General features: G+C 48.7%; 1 protein-coding gene across 1 annotated transcript in view; it reads right to left on the reverse strand.

Annotated features, from left to right (window-relative positions):
- Positions 1–16,292, reverse strand: part of LOC120991073 (guanylate-binding protein 4-like) — a 74,728-nt gene extending 58,436 nt beyond the window's left edge. Inside the window, exons 1-5 of the mRNA XM_040419966.1 lie at positions 16,211–16,292; positions 12,373–12,558; positions 11,990–12,117; positions 11,104–11,213; positions 1,708–1,904 (exon numbers count right to left, since the gene is read on the reverse strand). Of these exons, the coding sequence (XP_040275900.1) occupies positions 1,708–1,904; positions 11,104–11,213; positions 11,990–12,117; positions 12,373–12,547 (610 nt within the window). The 5' untranslated portion in view covers positions 12,548–12,558; positions 16,211–16,292. The remainder of the gene's footprint in view (positions 1–1,707; positions 1,905–11,103; positions 11,214–11,989; positions 12,118–12,372; positions 12,559–16,210) is intronic.
- Positions 16,293–22,423: the final 6,131 nt, after the last annotated feature.

A 22,423-nucleotide genomic window follows, 5' to 3' on the forward strand; every position in this document is an offset into this window, starting at 1 on the left:
CTACTTTCACACTCGCGTTTATTGCGGATCTGTCATTGATCTGCACAGACGGATCCGTTCAGATAATACAACCGTCTGCATCCGTTCAGAACGGATCCGTTTGTATTATCTTTAACATTGCCAAGACGGATCCGTCATGAACTCCATTGAAAGTCAATGGGGGACGGATCCGTTTTCTATTGTGCCAGATTGTGTCAGTGAAAACTGATCCGTCATGACACACAATGCAAGTCAATGGGGACGGATCCGTTTGGCTCAGTTTCATTAGACAGACACCAAAACGCTGCAAGCAGCGTTTTGGTGTCCGTCTCCAAAGCGGAATGGAGACGGATCAGAGCCAAACTGATGCATTCTGAACGGATCCTTTTCCATTCAGAATGCATTAGGGCAAAACTGATCTGTTTTGGACCGCTGAGCCCTGAACGGATCTCACAAACGGAAAGCCAAAACGCCAGTGTGAAAGTAGCCTTACAGAGTTAAAACAGGCAGTCAAAAGTTCAATGTTTCTGTTTTTTCCCTCCAAAAGTCATCTCTGCATAAATATGTATAGTAACTGTGGGAAATTACTAGCTTCTCAGTGTACAGACTGGAAATTTCCAAAGTCTCTCAGTATTAGGTTTCACACTAGCGTTATAATCTTCCGGCAGGCTGTTCCAGCAGAGCAGTAGCCCGCCCGACTTCATTGTATCAGCATAGCCGGATGCTGCCTTTCCCCGCCGGAGCCCATTGAGTATATTGGGACCCAGCAGGGATCTGGCCTGTTTGTGGCATTCAGCCGGAAAAATAAATACGCAAGCATCGCGTTTTTCATCCGGCTGAATGCCGCCACTAATGCCGGAAACAGGACAGATTTCATTATAGTCAATGGGGCCTGGCAGTGCTTTGCTCCTTTTTGGCTATGCTGGATACAATGGACTCCCATAGGCTGTTACTCTGCTGAATTAGCCTGCCAGAAGATTTTAACGTTAGTGTGAAACTAGCCTTAGCTGGCTGTGAATTAACCCTTTCCACACTGCAGTGTAAATACAGTGTAATACCAATGCAAATGAACAGGATATATAACAATAAACCAATAAACATAAAATGCAGTTCAACAATATAAAACAGTATAGTTATAGACAACAACATAAATCACACTTTAACCCTTAAAGGGGTTGTCCGCTTTTTTCTATTGATGACCTATCCTTTTTCTATTGAGGACTCCTTGCACTGGATCCGCGTCCACTCCGCCGATCAGCTGTTTGAATAGAATAGGAGGAAGCCGTCCCATAGAAGTGATTGGGACGGCTTCTTGTAATGACACCTTCTCACCATGGAGGTTGTGACAACAAGCAGGTAAACAATGAAGAGAAAGCTGAGTTAGCGTTAAGCGTGACCTTCTCTTCAAACAGCTGATCAGTGTGAGTGCTGGGAGTCAGACTCCTGCCGATCTGATATTGATGACCTATCCTAGGACATCAATATAAAAAAGCGGACAACCTCTTTAAGTGTAATAAAGTAGGGAGTTGATAGTTGTGGATGTCCCCAAGCATCCATATTAGAAAGTACCTATGCTCTAGGGCACTACAGTAAAGTATTCCAAAATGCAGTGCAACAGACGGCATTACTATTAGGGGAGTGTCTGTCAGCGCAGTGTCGACTGGTTCCAATAGCAATCCGCAGGATTTGGTTTCATCAGAATGAACATTTTCAGAGTAAGGTTTGTACCTTTCTTCAGCTTCAAGGAATCTTTCAGATACTCGTCCTCGGTGATGTCCTTCCCATCTATTTTCAGCTTAAGGTTGAAATCTCGAACACACCATACGAAGGACGGGAAAAATCTCTTGAACTCTGATGAATCATCTTCTAACTCTGCTTGCTCGGTGGATTTCACTTTTATTTTCTCAGTCAGTTCGGTGACATAACTAGGAGAAGGTAAGGAGTAATATGTGCAGTATCTATGGTTTCTCTAGGAGATCTACTCCCCAGACCCAAAGAGGATGTCCAATGAATGGGCACAAAGCTAAGTACTTTCCCCTCCCTCCATTCTTCCTTTCCTTTGTTTCTCAGTCTGCGTTCACACAGGGCGGCTGTCACATGAGGCCAAAACCGCATTAATAGAGGCCATTATTCAGCAGAGCTAAGCAGCTTACATGTAAATCACTTACAAAGCAGCAGCAGTCTATGTGTCAGCCTCTCTGTCTCCAGAAGACCGTCCCTTCTCTTCCTCCTCACCTCTAATACACTTCCATGTAATCTGTTCCTTCAGTGAGCAGGCAGCCCATCTTCACGGAAGATGCATTTGAGCAGTGAATGGAGGGTTAACGAATAAAAGGGGTCAGGAGAAACACATGCTAACAGGAGTGACAAAAGTCACTCCAACTTTTATTCGTAAAGGCTATGTACACCTTTGGGGGCAATTTTTTTTATTACTGCATTGTACTCATTTTGAGCTAAAAATATAGTTTTTTAAATTGGTCTTTATTAAAAATATGGAATCCTTTTTTTTGTACAGAGCTGAGATGCTCTACTTACACCCTTTGGATTTTCTCTCTTTTCCGTCAGACAAGGGGCTGATGGGCTCCTTATCTCTGCTCTCTGACATTATAAACACTCGTTATAGCTCAGCTCTTATCTTACTGATAAGAATGTGGCTTAGGCTACTTTCACACTTGCAGCAGAGTGATCCGGCAGGCAGTTCCATCGCCGGAACTGCCTGCTGGATCCGGCCAAAGGTATGCCAACTGATGGCGTTTGTAAGACTGATCAGGATCCTGATCAGTCTTAAAAATGCCTGCTCAGTCATAAAAATACATTGAAAAGCCGGATCCGTCTTTCCGGTGTCATCCGGCAAAACGTATCCAGCATTAATTTTTTTCACCGCATGCGCAGACCGGAAGGACGGATCCGGCATTCCGGTATTTTGAATGCCGGATCAGGCACATTCCTATGGGGAAAAAAATGCCGGCATTCAGGCAAGTCTTCAGTTTTTGTCGCCGGAAAAAAAAACGTAGCATGCTGCGGTTTTATCTTTTCCCTGATCAGTCAAAATGATTGAACTGAAGACATCCTGATGCATCCTGAACGGATTACTCTCCATTCAGAATGCATGGGAATATGCCTGATCAGTTATTTTCTGGCATTGAGCCCTTTTGACGGAACTCAGTGCTGGAAAAGAAAAACGCTAGTGTGAAAGTACCCTTAAATAAGTGTTTAGAGATAAGGGTTGTTAGATGGCACAAAGTGAAAGTGAAAGTATCAGTCACACAGCTAGAAAAACAGTTAACCCTTTGTGACCGAACAGCTCAATATTTTTAATAAAAGCCAATTGAAAAATGATTTTTAGCCAAAATGAGTAACATGCAATCATACAAAATAATGCCTCCGAAGGTGTACATAGCCTTTAAGTTAAAGGGGTTATTCGATTTCTGAAACATGCCTTCCATGTGCCGGGCCCCTCACAGGTAATATACTTACCCCGCTCCCGGCGCCGCTTCTCCCTACAAACAGTTGAAAGCATCCTGTGTTGGGTGGGAGGGGGAGCAGCCAATGGCAGGCAGGGATGGGGACGAGCCTCCCTAGCATCACCCGCGATGCTAGGGAGGCTCGTCCCCGCCTGCCATTGGCTGCTCCGCGATGCTAGGGAGGCTCGTCCCCGCCTGCCATTGGCTGCTCCGCGATGCTAGGGAGGGTCGTCCCCATCCCCGCCTGCCATTGGCTGCTCCGCGATGCTAGGGAGGCTCGTCCCCGTCCCCGCCTGCCATTGGCTGCTCTGCGATGCTAGGGAGGTTAGTCCCCATCCCCGCCTGCCATTGGCTGCTCCACGATGCTAGGGAGGTTCGTCCCCATCCCCGCCTGCCATTGGCTGCTCCGCGATGCTAGGGAGGTTCCTCCCCATCCCCGCCTGCCATTGGCTGCTCCATGATGCTAGGGAGCCTTGTCCCCGCCTGCCATTGGCTGCTCCGCGATGCTAGGGAGGTTCGTCCCCATCCCCGCCTGCCATTGGCTGCTCCACGATGCTAGGGAGGTTCGTCCCCATCCCCGCCTGCCATTGGCTGCTCCGCGATGCTAGGGAGGTTCCTCCCCATCCCCGCCTGCCATTGGCTGCTCCACGATGCTAGGGAGCCTTGTCCCCGCCTGCCATTGGCTGCTCCGCGATGCTAGGGAGGTTCGTCCCCATCCCCGCCTGCCATTGGCTGCTCCGCGATGCTAGGGAGGCTTATCCTCGTCCCTGCCTGCCTCTGGCTGCTCCGCGATGCTAGGGAGGCTCGTCTCAGTCCCTGCCTGCCTCTGGCTGCTCCCCCCGACACCGGATGTTTTCATCTGTGTGCAGGGAGAAGCAGCAGTGGCAGTGCGGGCTCCAGGAGCGGGGTAAGTATATTATCTGTGAGGGGCCCGACACATTGGGGGGGATGTTTCAGAAATCGGATAACACCTATAAAGGGGTATTTCCATCTTTAATCTGTATGGCATAGCTACAAGATATGCTATAAACGTCTGATAGTTGCAGGTCCCACTCTCACGGCCTATGGTGTGCGCTGTGACACTGTTGCCACACTTGCGGTTGCCTGCGGCAATGTGTTGCTGTGAGAGCATGCTGTGGCAGTGTCCCGGCCTTCTGGGTGATTGCCGTGACATGGTTGCCACGTATGCTGTTGCCAGTGGTTACGTGGTTTGGTATGCTTGTGTGTGCACTTCCCCTTTAAGTGGCTTCCTTCCCCTGTCTGGTGATGTAAGGGTTAACTACCTTGCTGGGTGTGGTCACTTGTGCTTCTTATACCTGTGGCTTTAGGTCAGGAGTCAGTTGTACTCCAGCCTTGGTGTGTGCTGGAGTTAAGCTCCTTGTCTGGTTGTTCCATCTGTCCAGTGAGAGCCACCCTTGTGGTCATCAATGTCATCCCGGTGTCTCCTTCCCTTCCTGTCCCTATTTGTATGGAGTGGGTTATGTTCAGGGTGTTGTATGTTTAGTTTGGTGTTTCATGTCTGGTGGTGTTTGGTGTATAGTATGTTTGGCTAAACATTCCCCTGACTTATGTTTATTGCAGCTATGGGTGTCCTGGGTCCCTGTGTGGTTTGTGCTGTGTCCTCTAATGTTGGTGTGGACAGCAGCACTAGTGCACGGGTTCAAGTCAGTGTGTCTGTGGCAGGTAAGTGTGTTATGGGTTTCGCTTACCTGCCATCTCCTTAAGCTGTATGTGTTCCCCTCTCCTTGCAGCCTGGCCTCAGATAGAGACTCCTTTTCCTCCATGACTGGGATGAAGAGGTCGTCTCTCCCCTGCTTCTAAGTGAGGGATTTCCAGGGCGACTCAGGATGCGTCAATTTTGACGTAAATTTGTTTTCCCTTAGTCCTAACAGCAGCACAAGTGGGGTATTTGCCCCTGTGAACCTGGTCAAGACAGGCAGAATTTTTGTTGAAATAAAATTCTGCATCATTAGTAATTAATTAGTTAATTAATTCCCCCCTCCTTATATAGGCTGTCCTCCATAGGGCTAGTTGCTTTTTTAACAAGTAATCATAACAGCATAGAGGGAGGGATATTTGTGTGCTGCTGTTAGGACTAAGGGAAAACAAATTTACGTCAAAATTGACGCTTCCCTTTTCGTCCTAACCAGCAGCACAAGTGGGGAAGTAGCAAGGAACCTCACACAAATTTTGGGAGGGCTAAAGGACTTTCTACTAAGTAGTTAAACTATCCCACAGGAGTTGGAGAGCTGACCTATGGACGAGCAGCATTTAACACAGACCGTCCAAAGGCTGTTCCCTTTGAACGCCTACTCTCTAGGCGGTAATGGGAAATAAAGGTGTTTTGCGTACTCCACGAGGCAGCAGCACAAATTTGCTCCAAATGGATTAGTTTCCTTTCCGCATATGATGTAGAAACTGCCCTTGTAGAATGGGCAGATAAGAAGGATGGCGGTGGTAAGTCTTGGGACGTAAATGCCAGCTTAATAGCCTCTTTAATCCATCTGCTCAAGGTAGGCTTGGAAACCTTGAGCCCTCTGTTGTTCCCCGAATAAGCGATCAGCAGATTTTCTGATCTCCTGAACTCTTCAGTTCTGTTCAAGTATATTCTGAGGACCCTTGGGATGTCCAAGGGAAGTAATCTCTCCTCCTCAGGAGTGTTAGAAGTAGGAGAAAACACCGGCAGTGTTATCGTCTGATTGGTATTCACAAACGAAGGAACCTTTGGTAAAAAGGTAGGCAGAAATCTTAACAGGACCTTATCCTGTAGAAAACTTAAATATGGTTCCGCTGCCCCCAAAGCCTGGAGCTCCCCAACCCTCTTGGCTTAGGTTATGGCCAACAGAAAGGTAACTTTGAGGGAAAGGTATTTTAAGTCTACCTGTTCCAAAGGCTCGAAGGGGGGGGGGAGCACAACCCCCTTAAGACCACTGGCAGCTCCCATTCAGGGATTGGTCTCTGGATGCTGGGCCTAAGCCTCTGAGCACCTTTAAGGAACCTCTTGATTAGGGGGTCCTGAGAAATTGGTTTACCAAGGCATGCTGACAAGGCAGCAACGTGAGCTCTCAGTGTAGATGGGCTTAGACCCTTGTCTAGACCATCCTGCAGGAATTGAAGGATATCAGAGAGAGGAGGATCTGAGGAAACTACCTCTCTATTCGTGCACCATTGCATAAATATTTTGAATATGCGGGAATATTTCTGATTCGTAGCATCCGCTCTGGAGTGAGAGATTGTTCTCAGGACCTCCACCGAAAGCCCTCTAGCTTCTAGAAGGGATCGGTCAGTCTCCAGGCTGTCAGACTGAGCCTCCTCAGATCTAGACAGGGACCTGTGTTCTGGTACACTAGGTTCTGTATTAGGGGAAGTCTCCAATAATTTCCCTGACTCATCTGCATGAGCTGAGTGAGCCAAGACCTCTTTGGCCAGAATGGAATGATGGCTATCACTGAGGTCTGGTCTGGTTTGATCTTCATCAATACCCTTGGTATCATGGAAATAGGAGGGAATACATAGGCCAGCCTGAACCTCCATGTTATGGACATAGCATCTATCGCCACCGGATTGTCCTCCTTGTACAAGGAGCAGAATTTGCTTACTTTGGCGTTCAAACGAGTTGCCATCAAATCGATCTCTGGAGTCCCCCAGCGTTGGACTATCCTGGAAAAGATGTTGTCGTTCAGGGACCACTCTCCCGGTACCGGAAGGCCCCGGCTTAGATGATCTGCTACTATATTGAGATCCCCTCTGATGTGGACTGCCACTAGATGAGATAGATTGCTCTCTGCCCAAGATAGAATTAATCCCACCTCCCTCAGGAGGGTCCGGGATCTCGTTCCTCCCTGTCTGTTTAGATAAGCAACAACAGTCGTGTTGTCGGTCCGTACTCTCACGGCTTGACCTTGGATGAGAGGTGAGAAGTGATTGAGGGCTAGCCTGACCGCCCTCAGCTCCCTCAGATTGGACGAGAGGAGTCTCTCCTGAGGATTCCAGGTATTCTGAACTGTATTGTGTCCCAGATGGGCTCCCCAGCCTAGAAGGGAGGCGTCCGTGGTCAGGATCACCCAAGTAGGTTGGGCTAAAGGCATTCCATCCACTAAGTTCTTCCACCACCTGAGGGAGGAACGGACTTCTACAGACAGGGAGTGATTCCGATCTAGGTCTCTGGGTGGGCGACTCCAAACCGCTAAGACTTCCTCTTGCAGTGGCCGAAGATGCCACAAGGCCCAAGGCACTGCCTCTGCAGACGCTGACATGTGGCCTAACATCCTCATGAGAACCCGATTAGACACCCGTCTGGGGGATAGGAGAAACTCTGCAACTTTTATTACTTTGTCTCTCCTCTGTGGAGACAGATATAGGGTCATTAGTTGTGAATCTATCACAAACCCCAGAAACCGCCTTGTGGTAGAGGGAACCAATTCTGATTTGTCCCAATTTACGAGCCATCCCAGGGTCTGCAGAGTGTGGAGAGCTTGTTGAAGCTGGACTTGTAAGATGTCTGCGGACGCGGCTTTTAAAAGCCAGTCGTCTAAATAAGGGACGACTTCTAAGCCCAGGAGCCTTAAGTGGGCGACCCCTGGAGCCACAACCTTTGTGAAGGTGTGTGGTGCAGAGGAGATGCCGAAGGGCAACACAGCAAACTGGTAGTGCTTCACTACCTCTTTTATAAAGACAGCAACTCTGAGATATTTCCTGTGGGCCGGATGGATAGGAACATGAAGGTAAGCATCCTTCAGATCTATCGTCACCATCACGTCTGCCGGGTTCAGGATGTTTAGGACTAAGCAAATGGTTTCCATCCAGAAACGCTTCTTTCTGATAAACCGATTTAGGTAACGCAGATCGATAATCATGCGCCAGTCTCCTGACGGCTTTGGAACAAGAAAAATGGGAGAATACACTCCCTGACCGAGCTCGCGAGGAGGAACCTCCTCTAAGGCCCTCTTGACTATGTACTGGAGTACAGAGTCCTCCAGGACCAACTGTCTGCTGGGTGTTAGACGTCCTGTAAGGACGAACCTCTCCTGAGGTTGGGAAATGAAATCGATCCTGTAACCGGTCATGATGACCTGCAGCACCCAAGGATCTGGAATTATTTGCTTCCAAAAATCTTTGAACAAAAATAAACGACCTCCTACTGGAGGATTCAGGCAGGGAGATTCGTGTGGAAGTGTGGGGGGTGGGGATGGGGAGGTAGTGGGCTGCCGAGAGTCATTGATCAGCCCTGCGGTTCCCGCGACCGCGACCTCTACCTCTCTTGTTACCTTCGGAACGTCTCTGGTTCCTCTCTCTTCCCTGGAATCTTCCACCACTGCCTCTTCCACGTCCTCGAAAGGATTGCTGAGGGAGTGATTTTTCCTTCTTGTCCGCTAGATTTTCCATGAGGCGGTCTAGTTCGGAGCCGAACAACCTGCCAGGCTCATAAGGGAGAGTGCACAGATTAAACTTAGATATATTGACCGATACCCAGGGCTTCAGCCATAAAGGCCGTCTGCTGGCAGCAGACAAAGCCATTGATTTAGCAGCTAGCCTTAGTTGCTGCTGAGACGCATCCGCCATAAAATCTATGCCCAATAGTAGAGTCTTAAATTGGTCCAGGATGTCATTGGATTGGATCTTGAACGTGCGGGCGTGAATGAAGTCAGACACTTCGGTACAGGCTATGGCCACAGAGGCAGAGGCGGACGCCGCAGAATAATTACGCCTAAGCGAACATTCTGCGCGTCTGTCCAGGGGATCCTTCAGATTACTCCCGTCATCGGAAGGCACCAAGGTTCTCCTGGAAAGCTTGGCTATTGCCATATCCACCTTAGGTGGTGGGACCCAATCCAGGGAGTCCCCGTCCTGTAGGGGAAACATAAGTTTGAACCTTTTGGTTAAGACCGCGCCTTTCTCTGGATGTTTCCATTCTGTCGCCATTAATTTTTTAAGCGACTCGTCCACTTTGAAGGCCCTTGGCCCCCTAGCGGTGGAGTGTGGAGCTTCCCCATGCTCAACATCCTGGTCCCTTGACCTGATGGAGCGCAGTAATCTCTGGGTTTTTTCGGCTGGAAAAGAAAAAACCGACTCCTCTTCCTCAGAGGAGGAATTCTCGCCAAGCGAGATCACGTCTTCGGAAGTTTGGAACAGGCCCAGGAGAGGCCTGCCTAGGTCTCTTATTGGAAACCGCCCCCTTGATCTCCGCGATGGAGGTGTCCATGAACTCCTTCATCCACGAGAACATTTCTACGACCGTAGGCTCAGGATTGGCCGGCCTAGGGCGACAGCCTGGACACCGATGGAACTGGTAGGCATCAGGTAACGGGGTGCCACAACCGGAACAAGTCAGGTGTTTTTGCTTGTGAGCAGCTTTTCCTAAGAAAAGAAATAAGCACTATTAAAATAGTTCCAACCAAAAAAAGGGGTCTACACCAGACGTCAATTTTACCGTGACGTCATGACCTTAAGAATTTGAGCACAACCTTGAGCCCTCTGATCAGAGTAGAGGTCAACTGCACACAGAAACTCTGACCTAGCAAGCAGCCTGGCCTTATATAGCAGGAAGGGGATGGAATATGGTAAGTTCCCACCTAAGACCTAGGTACTGCCCTCCTCCCCCCCCCCCCCCCCCCCCCCCCCCGCATATAAGAATAATACTGATTTTCAGGCTGTAACTTGCCGCGGCACTGAATTGAGCTTGCGGACCGGAAGTGCCCAGTGACGCACTTCCGGTTTCGCGTCCGACTCACCGGAGCTGACACGCGATCTCACAGGCCGGACGGAGCGAAGGTACAGAGGGAGGGGAGGGGACGGACAGAAGCGGAGAAAGGATAGGGGGAAGGGAGCTCCGCACGTATCTTGGTCACGTGCGCGCCCCTGTCTAACTTACCGGCTAACACATAGCCAGGATGCTCTCATACTTACGCCCGGCTGACAGGCAAGAGACAGCCGTCCTCTGCCTGGACCTATAAGAGAAGAATTATAGATATAAGAATTAATGCAGAAGTTAGCAATTTCTCCCCAAAACTACAGGGGGAGAGACTCTGGGTAGAGTCATGCCTGTCTGACCAAACCCACAGGACAGAAAAAAAGCAACTAGCCCTATGGAGGACAGCCTATATAAGGAGGGGGGAATTAATTAACTAATTAATTACTAATTATGCAGAATTTTATTTCAACAAAAATTCCGCCTGTCCTGACCAGCTTCACAGGGGCAAATACCCACTTGTGCTGCTGGTTAGGACGAAAGGGAAATTAGGTATCCAGGGTATGAGCCGTCCCACCATCGGGGTCCACTCATACGGTGAGGAGTCAGGGAGAGGATTAGGGATGTTGTAGGAGGTGACCTGCTCCCTTATTACTCCTTTTTGGCCAGGCTGATCCCGTTTACCCTTTGACACCGCACGGTGGCGGGTTTCCCCCACTCCACGCCTTGACACCCATCTGTGGGACTCACACCTGTCTCGAGAATTAGCCCAGGACTCCGTCCTGTACCCTTTTTTACACTCCTGGTGTGAAAGCACCTCATAGGGTTAATCACTTATATGGAGATCTATGACGTTGTATGGCGCCACAATGACACCGCAGTGTGCATGATGCCAAGAGCCAGTCTTCTAGTATTTCTCCAGCTTCCACTGGTAAGATGCTACAACCCCCATCATGCTCATGTAAAGGATACTGGAGCTGATCCATGGCCTGCTGATCGATTGTCCCTATGCTGTTAAATACCAGGGTGCTGCTGAGAAGAACGGCGAGGGCGAAAATCCAGGAATCATTCTCACTGTTCTCCTGAAATACAACAAGAGGCTTCTTTATCCAATCAAACCGGGTCAGAAAAGGAGAAGTGTTTACACGACAGAGCCGAACCCCAAAATGTGTGACCTCTGTGTGACCCCAATAAATGTGTGACCCCTAATGTGTGACCTCCAATAAACATGTGACCTCCAATAAACGTGTGACCTCTAATGTGTGACCACAATAAACGTCTAATCTGTAATAAATGTGTGACCTCTAATAAATGTGTGACCTCTAATAAATGTGTGACCTCTAATATGTGGCCTCTAATGTGTGACCTCTAATGCACATGTGCTCCAATCACACGGTATCAGTGTTAGAAGTGTGGCAGTGTGGTCAGTCTATGGATTCCTCTAGCTCTCCATTGTTGTATCTGGTTTAGGGTCAGAAGCACCAGTCGTCTGCAGCATCTGCTCATAGCGGCCGCTGTAGGGATGATTGCGCTCAGACAGATAGGATGCTGGGAGTTATCCCAGAGATCCAGTACAGATAATAACAGATTATGGATCTAGGCTGGCCAGATGTCTGGTTTTAGGCCAAACAGTCCAGCTTCCTGGCTCCCTGCCCTCCATCTGTAAGTCCTCCTTTTCTGTGGCTCTCACACTTAGTCATTAGAACCTGACTGAGCACGTGAGGAGCATCCAGCACTCAGCCCAATCACTGCAACAGAAGGCCTATGAAAGTGGCCACCCTAGATGGACCTCACACCACTAGCTCTATGCTGTATATACGGCAGCGATGACTCTGGCTTCAGGAATGTTCACACTGACCTTTCTCACATCACCCAGGCCTTCTGTGTCCAGCAGCACCAGAGTGTGCCCATGTTTCACAGGGTGAGGAACGCACCACATCCAGATACCTTTAGTCATGGACTGGACTGTAGAGCCCAAGGAGAAGCCTGAATGGACAAACACACAGAGGTAATAGGAAGGGGTTATACAAGAAGAGACCAAGGGCAGTGCCCATCAGCAACGTGGAGATGACCATGGTCAGCAAAGGAGGGTGGAGGCCAATAGTGGTAGACGCTTCCTCCAACGCTCCATTGTCTCCATGAGGAGATACGTGGCCCAGGACCTGGTCCTATCATTTCATGTCTTTCGACAGAATAGGAATCTCATTTCCGGGGGTCTCCAGCACACATTCCGCCTCTCACCATTTTTACTTCCCGCCAGTCTGTTCATCAGATAGGACTTCCCGGTCCGGTATTTCCCGACTATGGCCACAACAACCACCTTCTGAGGAAAGCGGGATAAGATTTCCAGGGCCTCCTGATTCACCCGAATGGTACCATCTTCGTGGTTCTCTATCAGACACACTGGACGCTCCATTATCGGAAAATCTATGAATGAAAGAAAAAGGAGTTACCTCCAGTATAGCAGAGCCGTGCCTCCGGTATACAGCAGAGCCATGCCTCCGGTATACAGCAGAGCCGTGACTCCGGTATACAGCAGAGCCGTGACTCCGGTATACAGCAGAGCCGTGCCTCCGGTATACAGCAGAGCCGTGCCTCCGATATACAGCAGAGCCGTGCCTCCGGTATACAGCAGAGCCGTGCCTCCGATATACAGCAGAGCCGTGCCTCCGGTATATAGCAGAGCCGTGCCTCCGGTGTATAGCAGAGCGATTAAGACATTGTTTTTGTCATGTATGGAACATCAGATTACCGGATCAAACACATGATTAATAACAGACTGGGGGCTACTATAAGGTAATGCTGGCGGTGTCATATGCGTTTTTAAGGTGACAGGTTCCCTTTAATGAGGCAGTAAAACAACTACATAGCATCCAGCAGCTGCTCTACTACAGCATCCAGCAGCAGCTCCAAGAGTTCCATGACCACCCCCATCCCACAGAGAAGAGACAGTCACAGTGCAGACTCACAGAGAAGAGACGGTCACAGTGCAGACTCATTCACAGAGAAGAGACGGGTGTGTGTCTGCTCTGTTGGAGTGGAGAGGGGGCTTGTCTGCTCTGATGGAGTGAAGAGGGGTGTGTCTACTCTGCTGGAGTGAAGATGGGGCGTGTCTGCTCTGCTGAAGTGAAGAGGGGGCGTGTCTGCTCTGATGGAGTGAAATGGGTGTGTGTCTGCTCTGCTGGAGTGAAGAGGGAGCGTGTCTGCTCTGCTGGAGCGAAGAGGGGGCGTGTCTGCTCTGCTGGAGTGAAGAGGGGCGTGTCTGCTCTACTAGAGTGAAGAGGGGGCGTGTCTGCTCTGCTGGAGAGAAGAGTGGGCGTGTCTGCTCTGTGGAGTGAAGAGGGGGCGTGTCTGCTCTGCTGGAGAGAAGAGGGGCGTGTCTGCTCTGCTGGAGAGAAGAGGGGGCGTGTCTGCTCTGCTGGAGTGAAGAGGGGGCGTGTCTGCTCTGCTGGAGAGAAGAGGGGCGTGTCTGCTCTGCTGGAGAGAAGAGGGGCGTGTCTGCTCTGATGGAGAGAAGAGGGGGCGTGTCTGCTCTGCTGGAGAGAAGAGGGGGCGTGTCTGCTCTGCTGGAGAGAAGAGGGGCGTGTCTGCTCTGCTGGAGCAAAGAGGGGGCGTGTCTGCTCTGCTGGAGTGAAGAGGGGCGTGTCTGCTCTACTAGAGTGAAGAGGGGGCGTGTCTGCTCTGCTGGAGAGAAGAGTGGGCGTGTCTGCTCTGTGGAGTGAAGAGGGGGCGTGTCTGCTCTGCTGGAGAGAAGAGGGGCGTGTCTGCTCTGCTGGAGAGAAGAGGGGGCGTGTCTGCTCTGCTGGAGTGAAGAGGGGGCGTGTCTGCTCTGCTGGAGAGAAGAGGGGCGTGTCTGCTCTGCTGGAGAGAAGAGGGGGCGTGTCTGCTCTGCTGGAGAGAAGAGGGGGCGTGTCTGCTCTGCTGGAGAGAAGAGGGGCGTGTCTGCTCTGCTGGAGCAAAGAGGGGGCGTGTCTGAAGCTTGGAAGGGAGGCAGCGGCAGCCGGAGTCTATATGCTGCTGAAAATGGCTTTTATGTGACTTCGGCCTCTTTCACACGGTGACGTCCAGGATTTGCTCCGGATGCGTCACATGTGCATTGTGAGAAACCCGTGCGAGTGCGCACGCAATTTCAGTCAGTTTTGTGCGTTGTTCAGTTTTTATCGCGCAGGTGCAATGCGTTTTGCACCCAGACACGGACGTCTTCACTGAAGTTCAGGTTTGGGTTCGGTGTTCTGTAGATTTTATTATTTTATAATCCACGTCAGCGCAGGTCCTGCTGAATGAAGATAGAAGATCCTGCGCTGACGTCGCCACGTGGTGAGCGCGATTACGTCATCAAGGGTCCTTTTGGAGGTCCTGAAAGAAGACGATGCCGGCTGCGCCATCAAGGGGGTGAGGTGAGTTAATTTTTTTTATATTTTAACCCCTCAATCCACATTTTACTAAGCGTTCTGTATTGAGAATGCTATTATGTTCCCTGTAACCCTGTTATAGACTTTAATGGGGTCGCTCATCCCGATCGTCTCCTAGCAACCATGCGTGAAAATCACACCGCATCCGCACTTGCTTGCGATTTTCACACATACCCATTAATTTCTATGGGGCCTGCGTTGCGTGAAAAATGCAGAATATAGAACATGATCCAATTTTCACGCAACGCACAAGTGATGCGTGAAAATCACCGCTCAGGTGCACAGCCCCATTGAAGTGAATGGGTCCGGATTCAGTGCGGGTGCATTGCATTCACTTCACGTATTGACCCACGCGGAATTCTCGCCCGTGTAAAAGGGGCCTTAGGGTACTTTCACACTAGCGTTTTTGTATTCCGGCACTGAGTTCCGTCCTAGGGGCTCAATACCGGAAAAAAACGGATCAGTTTTATCCTAATGCATTCTGAATGGAGAGCAGCACGCTGCAGTTTTCTCTCCGGCCACAAATCCTGAACACTTGCCGGATCCGGCATTAATTTCCATTGAAATGTATTAGTGCCGGATCCGGAATTAAAATTGCCAAATTGACGGATCCGTTCTTCCAGTCCGCTCATGCACAGACCTTTAAATCTGTGGGGAAAAAAAATACCGGATCCGTTTTTCTGGATGACACCGTAAAGACGGATCCGGTATTTCAATGCATTTGTCAGATGGATCCACATCCGGATCCGTTTGCATCTGGATTGTGACGGAACTGCCTGCTGGAATCCTCTGACGCAAGTGTGACAGTACCCTCAGTCTACTTTCACACTGGCATTTTTGGCTTTCCGTTTGCGAGATCCGTTCAGGGCTCTCAGACGCGGTCCAAGATGGACCAGTTTGCATCAGTTCCGTCTCCATTCCGCTCTGGAGGCCGCCTTCAGCGTTTTGGTGTCCGTCTGATGAAACTGAGCCAAACGGATCCGTCCTGGCGCACAATGTAAGTCAATGGGGACGGATCCGTTTTCTATGACACAATCTGGCACAATAGAAAACGGATCCGTCCTGGCTATGTTAAAGATAATACAAACGGATCATTCTGAAAGGATGCAAACAGATGTATTATCTGAACGGATCCATCCATGACGGATCCACATGAAACGCGAGTGTGACTGCCTGCGCTCCAGCAATGAGCGATTGCGTCTGTACTGATGGCAGCACTCATAGCAGCGCAGTGCGCCCCGGCACTTGCCCGGGTATGCCGGGTGCTGACCACATTATAAGGACGTCATGTCAGACTTCCTGCACAGTGAACACTGTAAAATCAAAACCCAAAAAACATTGTCAGAATTGTGGGGTTTTTTTTAATTTTCACTCCACAAAGATTTTTTTTTCCATTTTCCAGTACAAGAGACAGTAAATGAAATGGTGCCATAAAAATCTAACTTCTCCCCTCATGTGACTATATGAATGGAAAATTACAAATGCCAAACGTGATTGATCCCACAGAAATACCCGCGTGGCTGCATCGACGGAAAAATAAAAAAGTTATTTCTCTTTGAAGAAATTCCCTCAGTCCTAAAGGGTAAAGTAAGAAGCCCCAGCCCTCAAAGGGTTAAGCGGTGCCTCTGCTGCAGAGTTATGTCTCGTGGCTGAATGCGGTGACTTACGTGACTTTACACGACGCAAATTCTGAAGAGAAAATCCGTCCTCACCGTGCAGGTAGGTCGCCCGCTCCGTGCTCAGCTCTCTGGTCGTCACCCGCCGGCTCGCCCTTATTATATATTCTCAACTGAAAGTGAAAGTAAGACGACTTCATCTGCTTCTCTCCCTCCACATACCTCTGGTCGTGCACTAGACAATTAACCCCTCATAGGAGCTGCACAGGATTACAAAAACATGGCTGCTTTCTCCATAAACAGCGCCACATCTGTCCACAGGCTGTGTGCGGTATTGCAGCTCAGCCCCCCTCACTGGACAGGGGCTGCAGGGCTAAACACAAGCCATGGACGGGGGCGGCCCTGTTTTTGGAAGTCAGAAACCATGTTTTTCCCGTCCCCCACGACAGCACCACAGAGTGAGAGAGGATCGGCCCCCAGGGACAGGAAACCTGCAGAATAAAAAGCTGGAGCCTCTCTCCAACCTCAGTGGTTTCCTGTCCCTGGAGCGGGAGACCTGCAGGTTTCCTTTCAGGTACCGATAGCCTAAGAGATCCCAGAAACGTTCTGGAGGGCTATGTGGTAATACCTGCCAGGGTCTATCGCGCCATGGTTTTGGGCTGACAGGACCCTAGGAACCGGGGGGAAGGGTCCGGGCCAACGTTTAAAGCCCAGATCCATGGGTAAGAGGAAGCAGCCCAGAGGGGTATTGCATTCCACGGCATGCAGCACGGATCCATGGAGGGTCTGCCTCATGGGAACATGTATTCCAGTGCATTCCCCGACATGCGGCTCAGACGAGGAAGAAGGAGCCTACATCATGCAGCTCCCATGGCTGTGAAAGAAGGTACTCCTTATAATGACTCTACTTAAGTTACACAGCAAATATTTGGGTTGTCTGCCTCGTGACTTTGGGGCCTGTCTGCCTGCCTCATGGCTTTGGGGCCTGTCTGCCTCATGGCTTTGGGGCCTGTCTGCCTGCCTCATGGCTTTGGGGCCTGGTTGTCTGCCTCATGGCTTTGGGGCCTGGTTATCTGCCTCATGGCTTTGGGGCCTGGTTGTCTGCCTCGTGGCTTTGGGGCCTGGTTGTCTGCGTCATGGCTTTGGGGCTTGTCTGCCTGCCTTGAGGCTTTGGGGCCTGTCTGCCTGCCTCGTAGCTTTGGGGCCCGTCTGCCTGCCTCGTGGCTTCAGGCTTTCAGTTGGTTTTTCTGATTACTGATGCCTGTATGGCTAAAGGTCTTTCCATATATGCCTGTTTGATGGAAGATCTTGGTTGGCGCCTTTGAGGCTGAGTGGGATGAACGCCTGTTGTGTCTATACTTGTTTGGCTTGCACCTACAGCATCTGACTGGTCGGCTGAATACCTGTAGCTTTTATGCCGGGTCACCTAAACGCCTGTAGAGTCTATGCATGGTCGACTGAATGCTTGTGAGACTGTGCCTGGATAACTGGCTGCCTTTGAGCCGGTGCCTGTCTAGCTGGCTGCTTTTGATTCTGTGCCTGTCTGGCGGGCTGCCTTTGGACCTATGCCTGTCCGGCTGGTTGTTTTTAAGCCTTTACCTGTCTGTCTTGCTGACTGACTTTGAGCCTGTGCCTGTCTGGCTGGTTGACTGCCTTTTTTTGAGTCTTTGACTGTCTGGTGGCCTCATTTACCTAGGGAGCTGTTTGCTTCAGTTTTTATTCTTGCTGGGATGACGGCTCTTGCTGTCTGCTTCAGCGGACAGCTCCACATGGCCGACGGCTTCTACAGCTGTGTCGGCATGAGGGACGGCTACTAGCGGCCGTGTCTGCATGGCTGGTGTCTTCTGTTGCCATGTCTTAATAAGTGGACCACTCAGGCAGCAGTGAGTATCTGTGTCCAGCGGTGCCTGGGATGCCGCCAAGTCTTGGTGGCAGGTCTATCTTGGTGGCTATGCATGCAGGGTGAACCAGTTCTGTGCCTATGTTGGTTGTCAAATTGTAGTTTAATAAGTCTACAATAAGCATAGCACTCCAACAAAGCCCTATAATACTCCTGATGAGGAGTGAGAAAATGGGCTGGACCATATTGCTTGAATGGCCTACAGTATGTATGGAGTATTAACAGAGCCCTATATGGCTCCTGGTGGGGAGTAATAAGATCAACTGGAACATTTAGTCTGGATGGCCTACAGGAGGTATGGCGCACCAGCAAACTCTATAAATACTTGCCGTGGATCTAGAATTCCAAAACTGAAGGGTCCAGTGTGCTCTTTGGACCTCTGGTGGCAGACCAGTAAGCTCCCCCGGGGGATGGAGGCCACGGTAGTTTTCCATCATGGATACCAGATTGCGAGGAAGGAGTTTTGACATCTAAAGTTCTTCTGGTAGATGTAACACAAGGCATCCAGTGGATCTTGGATCAAAGCATCTGTCTCGCTATATATTCTGCACCAAAGGAATTGGTGTTCAGCAATCATCTTCAGTTGGTCATTCCTTGTCAAGATAAGTACTTCTCTAAGATGTTTTGTTAATATCTCTTATGATTATTTTGATAAACACTTGATGAGAAACCCATTTGAGATTTCTTTTATAAGATTATGCTAGATTTAAGTATAATGTCCGGTATTAAAAATTCCTAGAATGTTATTGATCCGACCCCTTTTTTCTCTAGGTTCGGACCTCTAGTTAGCGTTTAGATTCCCTATACTTCCATCTGGGTGTCCTTACCTTTCATTACTTTTCAAGCACATCTGATAAGCCCAGGAATCTAAAGGAACAAGTTGCCACTAACTGGACTTTTTGGAGATGCCTTACACGTTACCCACGGGTAACTAAGGATTGGAGAAGTCCTCCGCGCTTTTGTTTCCTTTTTTGGCATAAATAAGGGTAAGGCGGCCTCGAAGAGTTCACTAGCCAGATAGCTTAGGTCATTCTCTTCTGGAATCGCAGCTAAGACCGTCAGAGGGTCAGTATGGGAAGGCAGTATAAAATCTAGTATGGAGTATTCACAGAGTACCACCCTGATTAAAACGTAGCTTTTATTCAAAGCACTAAAATTACCCAACACAAAATATGCAAAACAAAAAAGGAATATTAAATCAAAAGAAAGGGTGTGTAAACTCAGCAGTCATTCGTATTCCACAATACGGGATAGGGCAGATTTCTAGGCAGGATGGTGATGGTCTGATGGGGGACCTTTCCCTGATTCTCACCGTATGCTATTGATCCCTGCCTATAGAACAGAATGGCCGCCCCGATGGGGGCGATCCTGTATTCAGGAACCTCCTACAAGTCCTCGGATGGCCCTGAAGACAGATATGCAAGGCACCTAAATAAGGTGCCCTAAGGTGGGTCTATTAGATACGAAAAATAATAAACGCTGAGAAAACAATAAAAGAAATGCTAAGTACATCAAAATAGATGCTGAGTACATCAGAGTAAAAAAGTCCTGAATACATTAAGTTGAGTCATTGCTCAATACATAACGAGAATATATAAATATATAAAGTACAGACCAAAAGTTTGGACACACCTTCTCATTCAAAGAGTTTTCTTTATTTTCATGACTATGAAGGCATCAAAACTATGAATTAACATTTCTGAAACCCCAGTCACAATTTTGAGGTAACCTTTGCTCAGGGGATATGGATTAATTAGCTGACTAGAGGTTGACACTTTGATCCTAGAATATTCAACCTTTTCACAAAATTCTAATTTTAAGCTTCATTACTGAAATAAATGGACTTTTGCACGATATTCTAAGTTTTACCTGCTCCACGGCTCCATCCCTTGCTCCTCTATTTCCCCTCTGCTCTGTTCTCTACTGCTGCAGTGTCAACACTTCTGTGGTCCTCACAACATTTGAAAAAATGTCTAAAGTAACACCAGGCTGTACATCCACAAACACTACAGACAATCATGGGCCTCAACAGTGACTGTCAATGTAAACCGACTCAGCAAAAGTTGGTATGCTCCCCCCACAATAATGTATATATCTATATGCAGTAATCTCCTGAGCTCCCTCTAGTGGTGGCTGTATATATCTGCATGTAGTAATCTCCTGAGCTCCCTCTAGTGGTGGCTGTATATATGTGTATGTAGTAATCTCCTGAGCTCCCTCTAGTGGTGGCTGTATATATCTGTATGTAGTAATCTCCTGAGCTCCCTCTAGTGGTGACTGTATATATCTGTATGCAGTAATCTCCTGAGCTCCTTCTAGTGGTGACTGTATATATCTGTATGTAGTAATCTCCTGAACTCCCTCTAGTGGAGGCTGTATATATCTGTATGTAGTAATCTCCTGAGCTCCCTCTAGTGGAGGCTGTATATATCTGTATGTAGTAATCTCCTGAGCTCCCTCTAGTGGTGACTGTATATATCTCTATGCAGTAATCTCCTGAGCTCCTTCTAGTGGTGACTGTATATATCTGTATGTAGTAATCTCCTGAACTCCCTCTAGTGGTAGCTATATATATCTGTATGTAGTAATCTCCTGAGCTCCCTCTAGTGGTGGCTGTATATATCTGTATGTAGTAATCTCCTGAGATCCCTCTAGTGGTGGCTGTATATATCTGTGTGCAGTGATCTCCTAAGCTCCCTCTAGTGGTGGCTGTATATATCTGTATGTAGTAATCTCCTGAGCTCCCTCTAGTGGTGGCTGCATATATCTGTATGTAGTAATCTCCTGAGCTCCATCTAGTGGTGGCTGTATATATCTGTATGTAGTAATCTCCTGAGCTCCCTCTAGTGGTGGCTGTATATATCTGTATGTAGTAATCTCCTGAGCTCCCTCTAGTGGTGGCTGTATATATCTGTATGTAGTAGTCTCCTGATCTCCCTCTAGTGGTGAATGTATATATCTGTATGTAGTAACCTCCTGAGCTCCCTCTAGCGGTGACTGTATATATCTGTATGTAGTAATCTCCTGAGCTCCATCTAGTGGTGGCTGTATATATCTGTATGTAGTAATCTCCTGAGCTCCCTCTAGTGGTGGCTGCATATATCTGTATGTAGTAATCTCCTGAGCTCCATCTAGTGGTGGCTGTATATATCTGTATGTAGTAATCTCCTGAGCTCCCTCTAGTGGTGACTGTATATATCTGTATGTAGTAACCTCCTGAGCTCCCTCTAGTGGTGGCTGTATATATCTGTATGTAGTAATCTCCTGAGCTCCCCCTAGTGGTGGCTGTATATATCTGTATGTAGTAATCTCCTGAGCTCCCTCTAGTGGTGGCTGTATATATCTGTATGTAGTAATCTCCTGAGCTCCCTCTAGTGGTGGCTGTATATATCTGTATGTAGTAATCTCCTGAGCTCCCTCCAGTGGTGGATGTATATATCTGTATGTAGTAATCTCCTGAGCTCCCTCTAGTGGTGACTGTATATATCTGTATGGAGTAATCTCCTGAGCTCCCTCTAGTGGTGGCTGTATATATCTGTATGTAGTAATCTCCTGAGCTCCCTCTAGTGGTGGCTGTATATATCTGTATGTAGTAATCTCCTGAGCTCCCTCTAGTGGTGGCTGTATATATCTGTATGTAGTAATCTCCTGAGCTCCCTCTAGTGGTGGCTGTATATATCTGTATGTAGTAATCTCCTGAGCTCCCGCTAGTGGAGGCTGTATATGTCTGTATGTAGTAATCTCCTGAGCTCCCTCTTGTGGTGGCTGTATATATCTGTATGTAGTAATCTTCTGAGCTCCCTCTAGTGGTGGCTGTATATATCTGTATGTAGTAATCTCCTGAGTTCCCTCTAGTGGTGGCTGTATATATCTGTATGTAGTAATCTCCTGAGCTCCCTCTAGAGGTGACTGTATAAATCTGTATGTAGTGATCTCCTGAGCTCCCTCTAGTGGTGGCTGTATATATCTGTATGTAGTAATCTCCTGAGCTCCCCCTAGTGGTGGCTGTATATATCTGTATGTAGTAATCTCCTGAGCTCCCTCTAGTGGTGTCTGTATATATCTGTATGCAGTAATCTCCTGAGCTCCCTCTAGTGGTGGTTTAATATGTGTAGTAAACTCCTGTGCTCCCATAGGGGTCGCTGAAGGCAATGCTTTAAGATTCAATTCTATGTCTGTGTGAAGTGACCCTAGGCCCCGCTAAGCCACATCCCTCCCACTCCGCAGCCGAAGAGAATTGAAAAAATGAAGGTAAAAATCAACTTCTGTCAGCTGCAGGGGTGGGAGGGAGGGTGACTTTCTCCTTGCAGCTCACGCTCAGACTGCACAGTGCTGCTGTCTGAGAGCGAGCTGTTCAAAAGGAC

Source organism: Bufo bufo, chromosome 1 (assembly GCF_905171765.1).
Source record: "Bufo bufo chromosome 1, aBufBuf1.1, whole genome shotgun sequence".
NCBI lineage: Eukaryota > Metazoa > Chordata > Amphibia > Anura > Bufonidae > Bufo > Bufo bufo.